This window comes from Lissotriton helveticus, chromosome 4_1, assembly GCF_964261635.1.
Source record: "Lissotriton helveticus chromosome 4_1, aLisHel1.1, whole genome shotgun sequence".
In the NCBI taxonomy this organism is placed as follows: Eukaryota; Metazoa; Chordata; class Amphibia; order Caudata; family Salamandridae; genus Lissotriton; species Lissotriton helveticus.
Window position 1 is genome coordinate 1,929,998,246 of NC_136063.1, and position 22,224 is coordinate 1,930,020,469.

General features: G+C 47.7%; 1 protein-coding gene across 5 annotated transcripts in view; it reads left to right on the forward strand.

Moving 5' to 3' along the window:
- ATP11C (ATPase phospholipid transporting 11C (ATP11C blood group)) overlaps positions 1-22,224 on the forward strand; it is a 905,856-nt gene that overhangs the window by 552,076 nt on the left and 331,556 nt on the right. For all 5 annotated transcript variants that reach the window (XM_078688608.1, XM_078688607.1, XM_078688609.1 and 2 more), the window contains exon 11: positions 19,803-19,953. In XM_078688608.1, the coding sequence (XP_078544734.1) occupies positions 19,803-19,953 (151 nt within the window). The remainder of the gene's footprint in view (positions 1-19,802; positions 19,954-22,224) is intronic.

A 22,224-nucleotide genomic window follows, 5' to 3' on the forward strand; every position in this document is an offset into this window, starting at 1 on the left:
ATTTAGAATAAAAATAAGCTCATCATTTTTCTGAGGAAAGGCTGCCGGGTTCTTCCATCTGAGTGTCCATCATAGGCGTAGCCCCCTTCCACAACAGATGCGGCCCCCCTCTCCATCCGCTCCCCCTGATCTCTATCCACTCTACTCTTGCTGTCTGTCTCCCCTACTTTGTACCTCTTTTCAATCTTTCCTTTTTTACCCACATTTTGTCGATCATCGCAATCATAGATAACAGAGTCAGAAAAACGCACGTATCTAAAATGCATGATTTGCACAGTATTTGAGACCAAACACTGACAAAGCACATCTGTGAGACTCAAATTCCCGTTGATTCCCTTGTGAAGAACTTTGTTAGCTGATGTAACCAGTGTATACTACTGTAGGCATACACAGATTCTCGTGTGGGTAACCCTTTTCATCTTAAAGAAACAGGTTGGTGTTAGATTCCTTACCTTAGAATATCCCCAGCCCTTGCGCGCTGATGTCAATTATTCTTTTTTCCGCGCCAGCAAGCGCAGATCCGGGAAGAGCAGTACTCCTTAGTCACTATTTGACTAACTTTTTTCGATCTGTTTTGGATCTTTTCGAGTCGTTTATCGACTCCGGTGCCGATAGAGATGCCCGGGTTCAAACCCTGTGTCGACTGTAGCCGACTGATGTCGGTTACCGACCCCCACTGTCGGTGCCTTTATTGCCATGGGGCTGACCATGATGACAAGTCGTGTCCCAACTGCCGGGCCTTGACGTCGAAAGCTAGGCGGGAGCGGTCCCGTAAGCGACTTGAGCTCCGACAGTCATCACACCTCGGCGAGTTGACACCACTTGTCGGGCTCGAAGTCCCCAGGTAAGTCGAGGCACAAGAAGTCGAAGAAGCAACATCGCTCTTCTGACTCTCCCCGACGCTCACGCGACACGGCTGGGGGTTCGGGCGACACCACCTATGCGGCTCCGCCAGAGACGACAGCGCCGTGTCCAGCTCCACGTCCAGCTCCACACCCGCCAGTCCCTGGGCTTAACGCGACGCCGGAGGAGATCAGCGCCTTCCTCACGGAAATGAGGTTGCGCTTCCCTGCGTCGGGTCCCGCCGAGGTGCCTTCGGGCCCCGCGGACCCGTCTGGGAGTCCAGGTGGGCCGGCGGCTTCGGCCGCGACGCCGGCGGAGACTGCGGTCCAGACGCCGCAGGGCTCCTCCGGATCCAGGCCTGAATCCGGGTCGGTGCCGGTAGACCTCACGACCCCTCTGCCGGCGTCGTCACCAAGGGTGTCGCCCCCGGCGCCGTCCCCGATCCCCTCCCCCGTCCAGATCCGGCATCGGACCGGCGCCTCCCGGCGCCGTCTTCGACGCCGATGGGTGAACCTTTCACCGACGATCCGGCTCCATCATTTCTCCCTGAACTTCAGGAGATGGATGACGAGGGGGATTGGGAGGGGTCTGAGGACCCTCTGGCATTGCAATGTCAGTTATCTCAGGACTGGGTGTACGAACTTAGGGATGCCAGTGGTCTGGATACTTCGCCCAACTCTGGTTTTGTCTCCCCTCCTACCGTGGCTACGCAGGAGGGGGTTGCGTACAGTGTGGTGTTGACCTGGGCAGCCAAGGCCTTGACTCTTGAGCTCCCGGTTGCGGCTGTGAGGACTAACCTCCTCCCTGAGGTCCTCAAACCGCAGGCAAGCTCCTCGGAGCCTCTCCCGCCATTCAATGAGGCCCTCACCGACGTTCTGTTGGGGACCTGGTCCAAGCCCTCTACAGGCCTCCCTGTGGATCGGAACGTGGCCCGACGCCACCACCTGGCTCCGGGCGACCCCAGTTTCTTGTCCGTTCACCCCACCCTGGAGAGTCTGGTGATCCAGGCCTCGACTTCCCAGATCGCATACCCTACCGCTCCCCTGATCGGGAATCCAAATGGTATGACCAGTTCAGTAAGAAGCTGTTCTCCTCATTAAGTTTGGGGTTGCGGTCTGTTAACACCGCTTGCCTTTTGGGCCGTTATTCCCACTCTTTGTGGGATACGGTTGCGGTTGCGATGTCCAGGCATCCCTTATGGACATGCCCTTTGATGGCCGTCGCCTCTTTGGCGACAAGGCAGATAACCCTAATTTTGCTCTCGCCCTCCAGGAAATTTTAGCTCCCCATCTTAAATCCAAAGAAGACTTTATTCTTCTAGGAGATTTTAACACGCACGTAGATCTGCCTACTCTGTCTGAATCTACTGCTCTGATCACGGACCTTCGCAACCTAGGCTTAGAACTTCAAAACCATGGACCAACCCATAAAGGAGGACATATGCTTGATCTACTCTTCTGCAATTGCGCCAAAGTAATCTGCTCTCCGGCAAAAGATATATCATGGACAGATCACTCCATGTTGGAATTCCTATTAATGACTCCACCAAGATCTGTTAAAAGGGCTCCCCTCCCCCCTATCTGGCGACGACAATGGCACAAAGTGACTGTTAATAAAGTACAGGAAGTTTGGGCAAGTCCTGACATTCTGGCAACAGACACAGCAGACATGGCACTGGCTAAACTTAATGTCTCTATAAAGCAAGCCATTGATACCATAGCTCCTCTAAAAAGGCATAAGCAGTACCCTGCGTCCAAACAAGAAAACTGGTATACACATGAACTGAGAGCAGGCAAACAAAAATGCAGACGAGCTGAGAAGGCATGGAGGAAAAGGAAAACCAAAGACAGTCGTGTAGTTTTCCTAGATGCTCAATCAGAGTATTACAAAAATATTAAGTTAGCTAGGAAACAACACCTAACGCAACAGATAGCAGAAGCGGGTAACTGTTCTAAGGAACTCTTTAAAATCCTGCAAAATTTCATTAAACCAACTGCATGTGAGAGCTCTGATGACTTCTCGCAGGTTTTATGCGATGAAGTCTCACTATTCTTTGAGGACAAAATAAATACCATCTATGAAAGAATAGTAGCAGCGAAAAATACCACAGACACGACCAATAAACTTCCTTTTCAGACCCCCCTAATATGCAACAAACCTTCTCTGTTATCCTTCCCTCCAATTGATAATACAGAGCTTTTCTCCCTCTGTAGCCACATTAAATCAGGATCTCCCAGTGACCTCATTCCTGCCAAAATGGTTGGCCCTCTGATCTCTCTCCTGGGTCCTCTCATACTGGAGGTGATTAACACCTCCCTTATGAAAGGTCAGGTCCCAGCAGATTGGAAAAAGGCGGTGGTGAACCCGATAAGGAAGAAAGCAGCATCCCCTTGGACAGACCTATCTAACTTACGACCTATCTCCCTTCTACCCTATCTGGGCAAGGTTGCGGAAAAGCATGTGAACACCCATCTTTCTCAACATCTTGAAGCGACGGAAGGCCTGGACTATTCACAATCTGGGTTCAGGCCAAACCACAGCACAGAATCTGCTCTTCAAACAGTGACCAATAACATCAAAATGGCACTGGAGGATGGCAGCTCTATGATTCTGGTGCTGTTGGATCTTTCCGCCGCTTTTGATACGGTGTCTCACGTGGTGCTTCTCAACCGCCTAAGGGAGGTAGGCGTGGAGGGAGGGGCTCTGGCGTGGATGGAAAGCTTTCTATCTGGTCGATTCCAAGAAGTGAGGCTGGGCTCCCACAAATCCACCCACAGGGAGCTCAACAGGGGAGTGCCACAAGGGTCTTGTTTGAGCCCTACACTTTTCAACGTGTATGTGGCCCCCCTAGCCAACTTAGCAAGATCCTTCGGGTTCACCCCAGTGTCGTACGCTGACGACACCCAACTCCTTTTTCCCTTTAAAAAACTTACACCTGCAATAAAAAGATCTTTTGCAGATGGCATGAGAGCCATTGCAGAATGGTATCATCAAACTATCTGCAGTGTAATGTTGGGAAAACCGAGGTCATGTTGTTCGGGCAAGCAGCAACACACTGGTCATCGGACTGGTGGCCCTTGGAGTTAGGCCCTGTCCCTATCCCCAAGAGTACGGTCAGGAACCTGGGCGTGCTACTTGATCAGCAACTTACATTTAAAGATCATGTAAATCAAGTTGCCGGCACCTGTTTTCGGGCTATTGGGATGCTTAGACGAGTCTTCCCCTACTTACCGGATCATCACAGGAAAACGCTTGTGCAGGCTCTTGTCATCAGCAGGGTGGATTACTGTAATGGTTTGCTCCTTGGAGCTAACGAGGAACAACTTAATAAATTACAGGTGATCCAAAATACAGCAGCGAGGATTGTCCTGAATGTTCCACCGAGGACTCCCTCCTGCCCCCTGCTGATTAGACTCCACTGGCTTCCAGTGAGGAAACGAGTCCAGTTTAAAACCTTATGTACCATCCACAAGTGTATGATAGGGGAAGGCCCAAAATACCTGGCTGAAATCTTCCAACCTTACATCCCTGAGCGTTCCTTACGCTCCAGTAACCGGCAACTGTTGCAGATACCTAGAGTAAAGAAGACCAGACAGGGTGGCAGTGCGCTGGCCCATGCCGGACCAGTACTCTGGAACTCTCTGCCCCTCGAACTAAGATCACTTAACAGTCACCTGATTTTTCGGAAAACCCTAAAAACCTACCTGTATCCCAGTAACTAATGTATGTCTTGCCTGTATATCCCCACTGCAGCACACCTTTCTCAGAACACCCTCCTTGCAGCAACAGCGCGGAGATACCCCTTCGGGGGTCTATTCTGGCGCTTTATAAGAGTATAAAATAAAATAAATAAAATAGCGCACTGGAACGTTTTAAGGACTCCAGGGCTACGGCCAAGTCCTTGGGCCTCGGCCAACGCCAGCAGACTTCCGCCTTTCGTCCCTTTCGTGACTAAGGAAGGGGTGCCCCCTCACGTTCAGCAAGCCCACAGGCCGCAGAACCCACCTCAACGCGGTCACGGACGTGGTAACCGCCGTGGCGGTGCTGGAGGACACAGGCACGGCCAGTCCGTCTCCACCCCTGCAGCATCTGCCTCAAAATCCTCCTAGTCCGAGCTTTCAGGCCCATTCGACGCCAGTTGGGGGCAGGGTTAGCCATCACCTCCTCCACTGGCGCTTCATCACATCGGACAGGTGGGTGCTGCAAATCGTCCGAAGGGGCTACTCCCTCCCCTTCGAGGCGACCCCTCGAGCCATGCCCCCGCAGTACCACCACATGTCGGGGGATCACTTGCAACTTCTGCAGGAGGAAGTTGCGGCCCTCTTGGCCAAGGGGGCTGTTTAGCGCGTTCCTGGGCCAGAAGTAGGACGTGATTGTTATTCCCACTACTTTCTGGTACCCAAGAAGGGCAAAGGGGGCCTACGTCCTATCTTGGATCTAAGGAGCGTCAACGGCTTCCTCCGGAAGGAGAAGTTCAAGATGCTGACATTGGCTAAGGTCCTAGCTGCCCTGGACCCAGAAGACTGGATGGTAGCGTTGGACTTGCAGGACGTGTATTTTCACATCCCCGTCCTGCCGGGCCACCGGCGTTACCTGTGGTTCACGGTAGGCCACTAGCACTTTCAGTTTACCGAGTTCCCCATCGGCTTTACCAGGGCCCCTCGGGTGTTCACGAAAGTGATGGCGGTGGGGGCAGCTCATCTGTGCAGATTACGGGTTTCAGTCTTCCCCTATCTCGACGATTGGTTGTTGAAGGCGGGCTCGCCCCAAACAGTCGTCTAGCACCCCCAGACTACGGCCGACCTCCTGCACTTGCTGAGGTTTTCCATCAACATGCCGAAGTCACACCTGTGTCCCTCTCAGAAGCTCCTCTTCATTGGAGCGGTTCTGGACTCAGCACAGTGGACGTGGAGCTGGACGCGGCGCTGTCGTCTCTGGCGGAGCCGCGTAGGTGGTGTCGCCCGAACCCCCAGTTTCGGGTTTATCCCCCCGAACAGCGGGTTTGGGATATTCAGGCTCTGATTCCGGTCTTTCAGCCTTTATCCCGGGTCTCGGTCCAGTTGACGCTGCGGCTCCTGGGGCTGATGGCCTCCTGCATTCTTCTGGTGCATCACGCCAGGTGGTGGATGCCGGCTCTGCAGTGGGACCTGAAGTTTCAGTGGGCACAGCATCAGGGCAACCTGTCCGACTACGTCCTGATCTCGGAGGGCACTGCGAGACAGTTGCAGTGGTGGCTCACGAATCGCCATTGGGTCAGCGGCAGATCTCTCTCCCTCCCCCAACCGGAGCACGTGATAGTGATGGATGCGTCCCTCCTGGGCTAGGGGGGCCACTTGGGAGAGAGGGAGATCAGAGGCCTCTGGTCTTCGGCGGAGTCCCGGCTCCACATCAACCTTCTGAACTGGGGGCGATCCGGCTTGCACTGAAGGCATTCCTTCCCTCTGTCCGGGGAAGCGTAGTGCAGGTGTTCACGGACAACACCACCACCATGTGGTACTGCAACAATCAGGGCGGGGTGGGGTCGTGAACCCTTTGTCAAGAGACTCTGCGCCTCTGGACATGGCTGGAACATCAGGGCATCACCCTGGTGGTTCAACACCTGGCAGGTTCCCTGAACGCCAGGACGGACTAACTCAGCCGCAGGTGCATGATGGATCACGAATGGCGTCTGAACTCGGACGTGGCGCAAGGCCTCTTTCATCAGTGGGGAGAGCCTTGGTTAGATCTATTCGCCACTGAAGAGAACGTGCAATGTCATCAGTTCTGCGCGTTGGAATTTCCAAGGCGGCACTCGGAGGCGCTTTTCGTCGCGAGTGGAGCAGCGGTCTGTTGTACGCCTTTCCACCTATACCACTTCTGCCCAGAGTGCTGAAGAAGATCTGGAGAAACCGGGCCCAAGTCATCCTTGTGGCTCCGGACTGGGCACGAAGGTTTTGGTATCCCGAGCTACTCAGCATGTCAGTCGATCCTCCGATTCGTCTGCCTCTTCAGGAGGACTTTCTGTCGCAGCAGCAGGGGGCGGTCCTCCACCCGAACCTGTCCAGCCTCCACCTCTATGCGTGGAGTTTAGCGGCGACAGTTGAGGCCATTTGACTTGCCTCCTGAAGTATGTGATGTGATTCTGGCAGCCAGGCATCCCTCCAGGAAAACAGTATACGCCTGCAGGTGGAATACGTTTGTGGCATGGTGCACAGCAAAGGCTGTGGATCCTCTCTCTACCCCCCTTTCTGAGGTTCTCCTCTTCCTTCTTTCTCTTGCCCAGCAGGCCTTTGCTCTGGGCACTCTTAAGGGCTACCTCTCTGCCATTTCCGCCTTCTTGAGGCTACCTGATCAGCCTTCTCTTTTCAAGTCCCCGGTTGTAAATAGATTCTTGAAGGGCATCACACACATGTTCCCTCCTGTTCCTTTCGTGATGCCTCAGTGGGACTTGAATCTTGTTCTTACTTATCTGATGTGCGCTCCCTTTGAGCCACTTCACAATTGTCCTCTCCGTCTTCTTACTCTTAAGACTACATTCCTGGTTGCCATCACCTCTGCCAGGAGAGTGAGTGAGCTCCAGGCTCTTTCTTCTAAACCTCCCTTCCTTTCTGTCCATCCGGACAAAGTTGTGTTGAAAACGCGTCCTTCTTTCCTGCCCAAAGTAGTTACAGCCTTTCACATCGAGCAGTCCATCACTGTGCCCACCTTCTTTTCGCCTCCGCATCCTTCTAAGGAGGAAGAGAGGCTCCACCGTCTGGACCCAAAATGTGCGCTCTCCTTCTACCTTGATCGCACACGCCAGTTCCGGGTGGACGACCAGCTCTTTGTTGGTTACGTGGGCGCTAAGAAGGATGGGTGGTACACAAACGGACCATCTCTCGGTGGGTCCTGTTGTGTATCAAAGTATGCTACTCTTTTGCTCGGAAGGAGCCCCCTGTTGGGCTGAGAGCCCATTCCACTCTGGCTACGGCGGCTACTACAGCCCTGGGTCGGGGAGTTCCCCTACAGGACATCTGTCCGGCAGCTACATGGGCCTCGTTGCACACGTTTGCTAAACACTACTGCCTGGACAGCCAAGTCCGGAGGGATGGCTTCTTCGGCCGTTCCATTCTCCAGAACTTTCTGGTGTGATCTTGGTCCGCAGACCCACCACCGGGGTTGGTATTGCTGGGGTATCTATTCTAAGGTAAGGAATCTAACACTAACCTGTTTCTTTCAGATGCACAAGTTACTTACCTTCGGTAACGATCTATCTGTAAGAAACAGTAGTTAGTGTTAGATTCCTTACCGCCCCACCCTTCCTCCCCGTTCTGCGGACCGATATCTAGGGTTAAGGTATTTCCCTTTGAGGGCCCTAGTTTTATGGCACCAGTGTCAGTCTCTGGCATAGCTCTGCGTTTGTGGCGCGGAAAGCTATGTACAAGAACTGACGTCAGCGCACGAGGGCGGCGTCTAAGTACTCCGACGTCATACCTTCGACCACGACGCCGACGACGGACGCAGAGCCGCAGACAACGCCTACTGACGCGCAGGGGTACTGCTACGCAAAACTTTCCGGATCCAGTCTGACACCTGGGGATATTCTAAGGTAAGGAATCTAACACTAACTACTGTTTCATACAGATATATCATTACCGGAGGTAAGTAACTTGTGCTTCCGTACAGTAAAGAACTCGAAGTTGGGTTGTAGACTTTTAAGCACCATGGGTAGGGATTTCTTGCTTCCCACCAAGATCAGTAGAACTCTCCTCTGTCACTTCTTCCCCTGATCTCTTTCTCCAGCCCATCCTCTTGCTTTTTACCTTCTCCCCATCAGCCCTCGTCAGCTTGCCCTTTGCTTTAGTCCTTCTCTGTCCTTTTTCTGCTTTTTCCTGTCTGTCTTTCCTTTGCTTTACATCCATGTTTCTCTCCCCTTCTCTTTCCCTGTGCCTGATATGCTATCCTCTTTCCTGTGCTTTCATTTTGTTTAACTGGTGTTTTTTCCTCTTTTTCGTCTATCCCATCTGCTCCTCTTTCTCTTGTCTTTACCGCTGTGCCATGCGCTCCTCTCGTCTTTATCGCTGTGCTTGCTCCTGTGTCAGGCTATCACATGTCTCTTCTGTGCACGGTGTTTGCTAGTGCGTGTTTCGCATTAGCCACCCAGCTGCCTTTTACAGGGAAGATACCATTAATTGTTGGTAAAATAGGGACAAAACAAATGCCATGTAACACTTAGGCAACAGAAGAGCACCCACCTCACCCAGTAGCACCTGTACCACCCATCCCCTCTCTGACACTATAAAATATAATTGTGAAATATCAAATTTTTTAAGGATTTCGCATCTGTGAGCACTGTTATCTATCAAGTGTTGATAAAGTTTTACTGTCCAGCCAAGATTCTGCATCACAAACAAATGTCTTCAATACATCCCTGTGAGGTATGCTTTGGTGCATAGGATCGGGGCAGCACTCCAGGGCCTGCAGTGTCTATGCTCAGATGAACCTGAAGACCATATGGAACTGTGAAGTGTAACTTTACGTCGCCAAGCACCCAAAGACTCACTTCTTATTGAAATGTTTGTGGAAGCTTAAAGAGAACCAGAAGAAGTCAAAGCAGTAATCATCCCCTTTCTGACGCTCTCCAATTTATAGAGAGGGTGCAGTGGTGTCAGCATGCCTCCCTGTCTCGTTCCCAAACTCCCGAGGAGCCAATTTTAAATTTGAACCAATCCAATCCGAATTTCCGGGCCTGTTTTCAGCATGGTAGCAAATGGACGCCTTTAGGAGAGCCATGCTACACATATTTGGCATGCTTCCAGTTCCCTCTGATGTGCCTTTGGGCCTCTACAATCCACAGAGGCCTGCTTTCCTTTGCCCTGCTGGCGGTTTCCCCCTCAGCTCTGTCTGTGTCTCTTGGTCCCTCACTTGGTTCTGCACCGGCTTCGGTGCTAACTTTGGTTCTGGCACCACTCCTTGTGTTGCTTCCTTATCATTGATGCCAGTCCTGACTCCGACAGCACCAGAAGAGGTGCCATTACTTATAGTGGTCTCCAAGTAGAGCTAGCTTCGACTCGACCAAAGCTGCTCGCTGATTTCACTGCAGCCTATAACCAATCCTTCAACTCCTATACCTTGTCCTTCATACACTGAGGACAGTTGGTACGCCGAGCTACAGGATGCCAGTGGTCTGGACACTTCCCCAGGCACTGGACTTGTCTCTCTCCCAGGTATTTATTTATTTATTTATTTATTTATTTTTACGATTTATAAAGCGCAACTTTTACCCGTGGGTGTCTTGGCGCTATGACTCAACTCATTGTCCCAGTAGGAGCATTATCAAGGTTCAAAAATAGTGCAGATAGTAGGAAGGTTATTGGTCAAACAACCAAGTTTTCAGCAGCTTCCTAAACTGATACAGTGAAGGGGTAGATCTTATCGCCATCGGAAGAGTGTTCCAAAGTCTGGCAGCGGTGTTTGTGAAGCATCTATCACCCCAGGAGACAGTCCTAGTTCGTGGCACTGTCAGCTGGTGTAGATGTTCCGATCTAAGTGATCTGTTAGGGTGATATAAGATAAGTTTCTGTTTAAGAAACACCGGGCCAAGACCATGTAATGCCTTAAAGGTCAGGCATAAGGTTTTGAATCTGATCCGATTTCTTACAGTTAGCCAGTGGTAGCTCCGGATTACTTGCTTGATGGATTTATATTTGGGGGTGCCAGACAGTAGCCTTGCTGCTGCATTTTGGATTAGTTGTAATTTGGCCACCAACCGGGATTGAGCATTCACAAATAATGCATTGCAGTAATCCAGAGATGAAAGCACCAAGGAGCTCAGTGGTTAGAGGCGGCAGACCCGGAAGCTGAGATCGACCGTGGACCAGGGTTCGATTCCCCGCCTCGGCGGGTCTCGGGCCCAAAATTCCACGGCCTCGACAATTCTCGCTCTGGTGCCTACTCAACTCACGGGGTCACACTCTGCGACTCTGGGCAATAGCTTGCTTAATCTCCACTACGGCCCCTCGCGGCGGGATGCCTGGCTTTCACCTTGTGGACACCCTGCCGGGGTTTCTCACAGGGGAATACCATGACGGGTTCCCTAAGCAAGCGCCGGGACGCTTACGGGCAGCTGTGCGCTTTACAAGTCCAACACATTTACATTTACATTCACTGTTTTCTTCGCATTATCTGGAAGAAATGGGAGGATTTTTTTTAGGAGTTTAAGTTTGTGGAAGGCGGAGGACGCTATCTGGTTAGCATGGTTAGAAAAATTGAGCTTTTCATCAAAAATTATTCCTAAATTCCTGACCTTATGAACAGGGGTTGGCAAGGCTCCGAGTAATGGAGGCCACCAGACAGAAGACCACAACGGGGATAACTTTCCAAAAATCATTACCTCAGTCTTCTCTGAGTTGAGTCTTAAACAATTTCCAGCCATCCACTCCTTAATTGCCAACATTCCTTCCTGGAATCGGGCCGCCACCTCTTCTCCATTGTTCTTAATGGCGAGCACCAACTGGATATCGTCGGCATATGTGGTAAGGCTCATCCGGTAGTTTTTAATAACCCTAGCTAAGTCCGACACATAGATATTAAAAAGTGTCGGACTTAGGGATGAGCCTTGAGGAACACCACATGGTAAAGCAAGATCAGCAGATTTAAAAGATCCTAGTGTTACTGCCTGCGTTCTATCTACAAGAAAAGAGGACAGCAGGGCCCTGGCCATTGAATGTATACCCAGTTCTCCGTCACGGTCAATCAAGATGGAATGACTGACCGTGTCGAAGGCCGCAGACAAATCCAATAGGACCAACACCGCTGTACCTCCTTGGTCCCTGATGATCCTAATATCATCAGCGGCCTTGATCAGTGCTGTCTCGGTCCCATGCATTTTGCGAAACCCAAATTGGGAATCGTCGAGCAAAATATTTTGCTCAATATATTCTGACAGTTGCTTGTTCATAACTTTCTCAGCTACTTTAGCCAAAAATGGTAAGCTAGCAATAGGTCTATAATTCTTCAACGTGGATTTTTCTAGACCAGGTTTTTTAAGAAGAGGTTTCAGTAAAGTATTCTTTAACCTGTCCGGAAAGACCCCTGATATGAACATCCCATTGCAGACACCTGTTATGACTTTACTGATGAGGTCAGTTATTGGGGAGAAGATTTTAGGAAGGCAGGGATCAAGGGCTGAGCCCGTTTTTATGGTCCTAATAATATCCGCTGTCTGCTCCTCTGTTATGTCTTTGAATTGAGCAAATGAGCATTCGAGAAGTTTCGATGAAGAAGTGGATTTCAGTATAATAGGGGTTTTCGTTACTGAAAATTCAGAGTAAATGTCATTTACTTTAGAATAGAAAAAATTAGCCAATGCATCACAAAATTCTTGCGAAAGGGGAGGACCTAAGTCTGCTGATTTCCCAGCCAGTGATTTAACCACGTCATATAGTTGTCTACTGGAATTTTTCGAATTTTCAATTTGTTCTCCAAAAAAATTTTTTTTTGCCTCCTGAATCATTTTCTTATAGACAGCTAGTGTTTCTTTGTATATAGATTTACTTTTATTATCATAAGTCCTGCGCCAATTTCTTTCTTGGTTCCTACACACCTGTTTTTGCTTTCTAAGGGCTTCTGTGAACCATGGGGCCGAGGGAGCTTTCCGATTTTTTTAAATGGATTTAAGCGGCACATGTGCCTCCACCGCATTACCCAGCCAGGTAAAATACTGTTCCACCGCTACATTAGGGTCATCCGAAATTACGGGACAGGATTTAATCAGCCACTTTCTAAAGATCTCGTAATCAATATCCTTCCAAACTCTAAACATTTCATGAATTGGAAGGGATCTTTTAGTAATCGGAGCCTGATAGATAGGAATGTGGCACAGAATAGCATAGTGGTCTGACCAGGTAAGTGGCAGTACCTCACGTATTACTAGCTCATTGATGTTAGAAAAAATGCCGTCTAATGTATGTCCGGCCTCATGTGTAGGTACCTTTATAAGTTGTGTTAATCCCAACATTTCACAGTCAGCTAATAGGGATGCAGTTTCAGAGTCTTCCTGAATGGCCACTGAAGAGAGGGTGTCTTTTGCTTGGGTCGTGAGGTGGGCTTCAGAGGTCCTTAACCTACAGCTCCCTACAAAGGAGGTCTAAACTAATGTCTTGATAGAGGTTCTTGAGGCTGGCTAGGCACCTATTGCCATTCAATGAGGCCCCAACTAACGCCCTCCTAGACACTTTGGCAAAGTGATGTTCTGGGCCCCCAGTTAATAGACAGGTAGCTCATTCCAAAAGACCGACTCAACTTATATTGAGCGCATTTTGGTCCAGGTGTCCACCAGCAAAATCAATGCTAGCACCTTTCCTGTGGAATGTTTCTGACCATGAGTCTAAGCTCATGGAAACTTGTGGTAAGCGCATGTTTTAACTGGCTAGTTTGCTTTGCACTTAATCACTGCCAGCTGCTTTCTATGCCGCTAGAGTCCCTACCTTCTGGTATGCAGTTAGTCAAATCCTGCTGGCAGTTCCAGAGGACCTGCAGGCATCTTTAGCCAAAACCATGAAGGACGGCCTGGATCCGACAAAATATACTGTCTGGCCTCAATGCATCTAACTGCTTCGGTTGAGTAATGTGCACAAGTGTGGTGCTTCTGCGCCACACCTGTATTAGGTCTACATCCTTGTCTGGGAATACCCAAGCATCTTTATTGGGCATGCCATATTATGGCTCTCACCTTTTTGGTGAGAGAATAGGGTTGGCCCTGAAGCAATTTAGAGAGGGTTGTGCCAAAGTGTGCTACTAGATCACTTCCTCAGCAATTTCACTTCTTTTGTTGCTATTCTAGGGGAATTGAGTACCGCCAATGCCAGACCCCGCCACCAGCATAACAACTTTCTCAGCCTTTTCTTGGCTAAGGTATCGGCACCCAGAGGAAATGTTCTGAGCATCAGGAACAACATGTAGCTTAGTCACCTGCTACTCCAGCAACAACCACAAAACTGCTTTGGTACCCACCCTGTAGTAGTTAGGATCCTTCAAGTGTAGCATGAAATCACCTTAGACTCATGGGTCCTTCAACTTAGTAAGTAGGGCTACACCCTTCTATTTCATTCTACTTCGCTGCACTTGCCACCCCATCAATGCGGCTGATGGTGGAACGCATGTTCATTTTGCAACAGGAAAAACAGGCTTTTTTGGCACATTTAGCCATAGTGAGGTTTACGGTCTCGGAAATAGGAACTGAGTGTTATTCCCACTACTTCCTTGAGCCGAAGAACAATGGACGCCTTCATCTTATTTTATATCTTAACCCTTTCAAAGCCTTCCAGCGGAGGACAAATTCCAGAAGCTCACTCTGGCCTAGGTCTTGTCTGCCCTAGATCCCCAAGACTGAAGGCAACATTGAACCTACAGGACGATTATTTCCATATTCCGATCCTGCAGGCAAACAGAAGATACCTGTGGTTCACGGTGTGCCAGAATCATCTGCAGTTTGAAATGTACTCCTTTGGCCTCTCGGCTGTTCACAAAAGTGATGGCAGTGGTTGCAGCGCATCTTTAGAGGTTAGTGGTGCCCTTGTTCCCATACCTCTGACTGGTTGTTAAAGACAGGCTCAAACCTCACCTCATTGGTGTTCACTATAAACATGCCGAGTTACATGTGACTCCTTCGCAGATACTCCCATTCATCAAAGCTGTCCTGAAAGATGAGCAGTTTTCTTCCTTCCCCCGAGCAGAGAGTCTAGGACATTTGGGCTATCATCCCAATGTTGCAGCCCCTGTTCTGGATCTCAGTGATGGTTGCATTTAGGCCGCTGGGACTCTTGGCAACCTGCCAGTGCAACACTGCAGATGGCACATGCGGGCTCAACAGCGGTATTGAAAATCATAGTGGGCACCGTACAGGTACAAGGTTTCAGAGAATTCAAAGGGTCTGTAGTGGTGGCTGCTAGACCTCGCTTGGTCGAGTGGCAGACCCCTCTCCTTATCACACACAGAGCTGACGGTGGTCAAGGTTGTATCACTACTGTACTGGGGAGGCCCTATGGACAAGGTGGAGATCAAAGAACTCTGGTCACCAGCAGAACCTGCATCAGTTTGCTGGAGTTGCGGGCCATCTGCTTGTAGTTGAAGGGTTTGCTACCGTCCATCAGAGGGAAGCTGGTACAGGTCCTCATGGACAACACTACCACCATTTGGTTCTGCATCAAGCTGTGCCAGGAGGCTCTGTGCCTCTGGAAGTGGTTGGCTCTCCAGGGCATTTCTCGGGTCCTGAACCACCTGGCAGGAACTTTAAATGGCCAGGCAGACTAATTTAGCTGTTGATGCCTAACGGATCGCGAACGGCAGTTACGGAAGGGGGTTGCGCAGGGCCTTTACCAACAATGTGGGGAACTCTGTCTCGATCAGTTCACCACAGAGAATGTGCAGTTTCAGCTTTTTCCATCCAAAAGTTCCCAAGAAAGCTCTCTCTTTTAGTAGGAACATTTGCCTTAAATGGAGATCAGAACTACTGTCTGCCTTTGCCCCTATGGATTGAGTTCTATAGAAGATCAAGACCATCTGGGCCCAAATCATTATGGTGGCTCCGGATTGGTCCAGGGGTGTGTGGCATCCAATACTATTGGGCACGAGCATCAGTTCCCGCTTCATGGAGGACCTACTGTTGCTGCAATAGGACAGGGTCATGTACCTATTGAGCACCCTCATATGCACACCTTGAGCGGCAGCAGATAGTCTCCCTTGATCTTTCTCTTCAAGATGTTAGTGTGATCCTGGCAGTCAGGCCGCTATCTACACAATTGGTGTACAGTGTGAGCTGGGATAAATTTGTGGCTTAGCGCAGCACCTTGCGAATTGACAATCTAATCTGTCTAAAGTATTGTTGTTTGTTTGGTCATTGTTTTAGAAAAGACTTGTGTTTGGCTCTGTTAAAGACTATTTGTTGGATCTTTTGTCTTTTTTGAGGTTTCCAGATCAGCCTTCTTTGTTTGAATCATCTGTTGTGATGAGATTTCTCAAAGGTGTACAACCCACGTTTCCACCACATCCACTTTTGATGCCACAGTTAGACTTCAATTTAGTTCTCGTTTTTCTAATGGGTTCTCCATTTGTGCCAATGCCCAGCTGTCCAGTATGTCCCTTGACTTTTGAAGTTTTTTCTGGGTGCGATCAAGTCAGCTCAGCATGTGAGTGAGCTGCAGCCCCTCTGTTCAGCAATCTTATACAATGTTCATCCCAGACAAGCTGGTGTTGAGAACTTGAGTTGCATTTCTCACGAAGGTAGTGACCGCTTTCCATGTCGGGCAATCTGTCACTTTTCTGCAATTCTTTGCCCCACTTCATCCTTCAAAAGAGGATTAAAAGCTGTATCCTTTGAACCTAAGGAGAGGTCTCATTTTCATAATTGATCGTAGCATGGACCATTGGATGGACGATCAACTCTTTGTGAACTTCTCAGAATGGAAGGGCAAGGCACTGCAGGAATTAACCATCCCCAGTTGGGTAGTACTCTGCATTAAAATCCATCGAAATGAGTTGGCTAAGAAGCAGTCTCCTCAGGTTTGAGGTATCATCTGTCTCGGACCAAGACTGCTACTACTATGCTAGCACACAAAGTGGCTGTCCTGGATGTTGGTCAAGTTGCTACATGGACATCAGTGTGCACGTTCACAAACCACTATTGCATCTGTCAGAATGGTAATTTGTCTGTTTTGTCCCCCACAAATGTTTGGTCTGATTCATTCCACTGTCCCACCACCTGGGGAGGCACTGCTTTGGTATCCATTCAGGAATATAAGGTTAGTATCCATCAGAAGACCAAGCTACATACCTTCAGTAATGCTCTTTCTGGTAGATACTCCTTATAACCCCAGATTACCCACCGACTCTACCACCTCCCCTTTCCGTGAAGTGGCTCGTTTCCCCTTTAAAACGGCCCCAACTTGGGAGATCTGCACATTGGCCAAGCCAATGTGCTGATGGGCTGTGTGTCTGAGGGAATGGACAAGCTTTAGCAACTGACATCCGCCCACCACGGTGGCACTTGTATGCCTGTCGTTCGTTACTTCTGGAGTGGAATAACGTCTGTGCAGAGTACTACTTTGGAGTTTTCGGATCCATTCTGACACCTAGTGGTATATTCAATAGGTGCGGAAACTCAGACTAGATAGAGTATCCATTAGAGTGAGCGTTATCAAAGATAAGTAACTTGTTCATTACATGTATTAAGAATATAAGCAGCAACCAGAAAACAGGGCACACACAAAAAACACTGACATATGTAACAGTATTGAAAAATTGAACGAGTAATCTCACAATGATGACAGTAATCTCATCAGAAACTGGTAACCAAATAACCCATAAAACACTATACAGTGATGAAATCGGACCGAGCTCTAGCATTCTTGAAGTGCTAATGTTCATAAACGTATCAACAACACAGAGCAAAGCAAATCCAATGGCAACTACTCCATCAATGGTACCTACTAAGGAAGAGAACACTTTTTGGGAGTTTGTGTGTAGATTGATGGCTATGATAGAAGTTCATTGCTCTTTGAGTGCCAAACCCAAAAACACATTGACTTGCAACATATATTAAAAAGTATCTGGGTGCAGCTAAGTCTATAGCCATCGGAGTGCTCGAGTGTCACAGTTGGCAGGTGAATGGAACACAAAAAGTATAAAAATCACAAATGATGGTGCAAAAGAGACAGCCATCCGCCTTCTCACCTGCAGATGTAACAATCAATGTCTCGGGCAACCCATCTCAATCTTTGGTGAGGATTTCAGTGGATGTTCATGAACACCTGTGCTGTAGAAGTGGATTCTTCAACAACATGCCTCTGGTATTGATGAGAGGTTAAGCCAGCTTCCAGTTTGTAGGTTGTCTCTCTCCATCTCTGTGGATTGCTGGGTGCTTCTATGCAGGCGATGTAGCAGAATGAAAGTCCTGCAGAGCTTAAACAGGACCTTCAAGCTTAGTCCGAGACAGGATGAAAAGGGCTGACTGGAACTTCACACTAGATATACCAACAATAGTTTTTTTCACCCAGGTCCAAGTCAATAGTTCAGACTAAGTGAAATATTTCCAATAGTCTAGGCATGCAGAAGCCTGCTGTAATTTCAGCTTGTAGATTGGCAGTCATAAAGTTTTTATTATGTCATACATTTTTTATTATGTAATGTCTGTGAACATGGAAGCACTGTACAGCTGAGAAGATGGTATAGGGAAAAATCGAACTTGATCTTGAGGCAGAGGCTTTTATTTGTGATGGATGAAGTGTTCTTTGAAGAGATATGTCTTCAGTTCTTTTCTGATCTGCATGAGGGTTTTTTTGTCCCCAGTATGTTTGTCCCCAGTATGTAATGGAAACGTCCTTGAGGTTCTGAGTGCATAACTGAAGAAGCAGTATTACTGGGGCTCTTTTTCTTGCCTATTTACTTCCAGTATGACTACCTCATTGTTGTTTGTGGTCCGTTGGCCTCCCAAGATGTTCGGTTTTTCGACATGTAGGAAGGTGTTTTTGATTGAAGCTGTTTTTCAGGTGACAAAGTGGATATGAAAAGTAATTTAAGCTTGAGCAAGATATGTTAATGTATATCTGTAAGTAGGGGTTGATTTAGTCCCTTGATGGGGCAAGAAGCAGCTTTGCGGTTGCTGTTATGATGGTCAGTTTGAAGTCAGGACTGACAGCTAGCAGAACTTCACTTATGTGCGATTTGATATTCCATTGTAGAGAGAGCTAATACCAAGCTATGTATGCATTATATTCAAAATGTAGGTTTCTAAAGTAATGTCAAAGATGATGGCGAAGTTAGGTTGCTTTGCATTTGTTGTGAGTTTTTAATTGAATATATACTGTTTAAATTGGATAGCAAGCCTTGGCTTTTGGTCAAGAATCTCGATTTAAGGGCCAAGCCAACATCTGCGACTAAAATCCCAATTGTTAGGTGTTTTGGCAAAGAACTGTACAGTGCACGTGCCTGGCCAATAAATACTCAACCACCTGCCCAAACCCTACTGATCGTAACGGGAACCAAGAAATTCTTACCCATTATCTTTAAAAATGTACATCCTCAACACCGCAGTGTAAGTCGGTTATATCAGCTATTGAAGTTATTCATAAGGGAGTTCGGACAATCAGGTGTTTCAGAATGCATGAAAAGGCATTGGAGTCGTAAATATGCCCATCTCCAGAGTTTGTATTCAAATACTGTGAAAATTCTGCATTTTGATGGGTGCGTTTTTCTGATCTTGTCAACTCCGATCGAGATGTCTGTATAAATGAGAAGTCATGCTACCTCATGGCTGCTCCTTGAGCTACACGTTTTATTGACGTGGTAGGAAGCAATCAGGCAGGATATACTAAAGCAACTCAGTGGTAAAGGTCAGCTAATTTTATGATGAGTGTTCTCTCCTAGTGCATTGGTGCAGATAGTTTCACTTCCATTGCAACAGGAATCTCCACTCATGGACCCTTAAGCGAGCCTTCTGAAACACAGTGTAAATATTGTGATCAATCATTTCTCTATTGTGTTGTATCGCTGTTAACCGTTTAATGGGTCTGGTGATAACTCACTTATTTTATTACAGTCCTCTAACCTCTGTCAGCTGATGTGACCAACGTATACAATACACAGAGACAAGGTGCATCCCATGTGTGCAGTCTACTGTTTCTCTTTACATGTTAATAGAAGAAAGTCAAGGAAAAGTTGATGCTTAATCATGTAAAGTATAGTATTTGAACGAGGTTAAAGGGATGGCTAAACGAACACAGTACATCCTTTTCTTACAGCATTTTCTGGTAATAGTTCCTAGATTCTGACGGCCATGCCCCCGTCCTGCAGTGAGTAAGCACGTTTGCTGCACTTTTCAGTGCTGGCAGTAGGCATGTGGGACTTGGAATGAGGTCCTCCATGTAGAGTTCAAGGCTTGGCTATGTCTGGGGACTGCAGCCACGTCTGTATTAAATTTCTATTTTGCTTCTTGTTTATTTCAGGTCTATTAATGCTTTTTTGATCGTGTATCTGTGCATCCTGCTCTCCAAGGCCATCGTGTGCACTACTTTGAAGTATGTCTGGCAAAGTGACCCTGCCAATGACGAGCCTTGGTACAGTGAAAAAACGCGGAAAGAAAAGGACTCATTTAAGGTAAATTGGCGCTTCACTGAGGCTTCTGCAGTGTACCACTCACATCCTTTACATGTTTATATGAGCCTTCTGTTGTAGAGAAAACAAACACTTCTTTTTACCCAGTCCTGAAGCTCTTAACCATTTTCTTGAGCTGCACTTCCCAATCTTTGTTGTTTTTCAGAGCCCACTGAATGGGGTTTTTTATGACACAGTTGAAGCGCTCACCCTTACCTTTACTGCTGGGGTTGTACAATGCAGTTGTTCTGTGTTTAACACCTAACCTTTAAAAATATTCTGTGATCTTAACAGATGTAAATTGCACCCGATTATCACCAAGCAAATACGCTGGAATACCCTCTAGTAAAACTACTTGATCCAAAAATTGCAACACTTCATTTGTGTCCACTTTTTCCACAATCTTAAAAATGGGCAATCTGGAATTCATATCAATTAGTACTATGATATACTTGCACCCCATTCCAATTGGTCCCATTATGTTAATAGCTATGCACTCCCATGGAAAACTAGGTACATGATTTACTCCAATCGGAGCCCTCAATGTGACCAATGATTAATCAGCTGTTTTACAGACTTCACAATCCTGAACATATCTCCCTATTTCCACATCCATTGCAGGCCACCAACATGATGCCTTCATAGCTTGTTTAGTCCTAACAATACCAAAATGGGCTTCATGACATAAGTCCATTATTGGTTTCCAAAAACTTGTGGGAGGAATTACTCTTTCTTCTCTCCATACAGACTATTCCTGCATTCCCACTTCGTATCCAACTTCCCATTAAGGTTTTATCAAATTTCCCATTCCTGCTTTACTTGGCCACCTCCGTCCAAATGCACCCGTCTAATAGGTCATGTACATATGCAATTTGTTCTGACTTCCACTTTTTATCTTCACATAATTCTAGTTGTTTGGGCATTCTTGATAAAAAATCAGGAATCACATTTTCCTTGCCAGGAACACATTCCACTGTGTAATTGTAGCCTTGCAATTTAATCGACAGTCTTGCGACCCTAGCAGATGTATTAATTATGCCGTCAGTGGTAAGTACTTTCACCAATGGTTTGTGGCGATATCTCCATGTGAAACATTTCCCCTACACAAATGCGCTAAAATGATTAGTCGCCCAAAAGCAAGCCAATGTTTCTGCCAATATGCCAGCTATAGTAATGGTCTAAATAATAAGAAAGTGGGATTTAATTGGGCGTGAATATGAAGATCGTTCTAGCCGGAGATGAATGTCCCCTGCTCAGAATGCACCAGTGAACTTCGAGCACAAACAAGCCTATAAATGTGTAAATGCCCATTTTAGGTTTCCTCCTACAGTTCACATAGATTTTAGAATTTGAGGGAATTTACAAAAATTAGAAGGCGAATGCATGGAAATGTATTCAAATCAGTGCTTAACTGGAGCCGGTTGGTTCTCTGCTTAGCACCGGGACTTAATCAACACTGGCGCTATAGTTTTATTAGCACCAGTTAAGGACGCACTCATTTTTGGAATGCACGGGAAGATTAAGTCATTTGCCCTAAATCACAGGATGTTGAGCTGAGGCCGATACTTGAACCGGGTTCCCCATCTCCGAAGTCGGCAGCTCTGGCCATTACACAACATCCTAGCCCCACTTTCTGGTTAGTAATTGGCTCGTTTTTAGGTTGAAGCAATTAGTTTCAGCACTATATACATAAATGTCGATGTGGCATATCAGTTTACAACAACAATAGCACACAGAAAAAAAAGTCCAGTTCCAGGGTATATATTTCTTAGTGAAATGTTCTTCTTTATTTTTCACAAGTAGAGTTTCTTTACATTCCACATATCATAGCCTCCTAACCAATGCGTTTTGTCTCCAACAAGACTTCTTCAGGGTTTGAACGTATGGCATGCAACGTATTCCTTAAAAGACTGTAAAATTCAGATCCAATGGTCATGGGATACCTATAAATCACGCTGTTCTCAACAACGGCATAATAACCGACCGCATGTGTAGTCAGGATAAATTGTATCTGGTCTTTGGTGACTTTGCTCCATCATCGGCGAGGGATCTGATGGGTGCCGTGGTGCGTGGTGGGTTTCCGGAAGGTGAAGTAGATGCAGCGATGGTCGGTCCAGTGGAGTTCGGTGGTGTGGCTGAAGGAGATGAGGAGCTTGCGGAGAAGATGGAGTCAAGTGTGTGCCCGGCGGGTGGGTTTTGTGACGAGCTGTCTGAGTCCGAGGTTGGCGAGGTTGTCAATCAGGGTTGTGGAGTTGGTGTCGTCGTTGTTCTCGA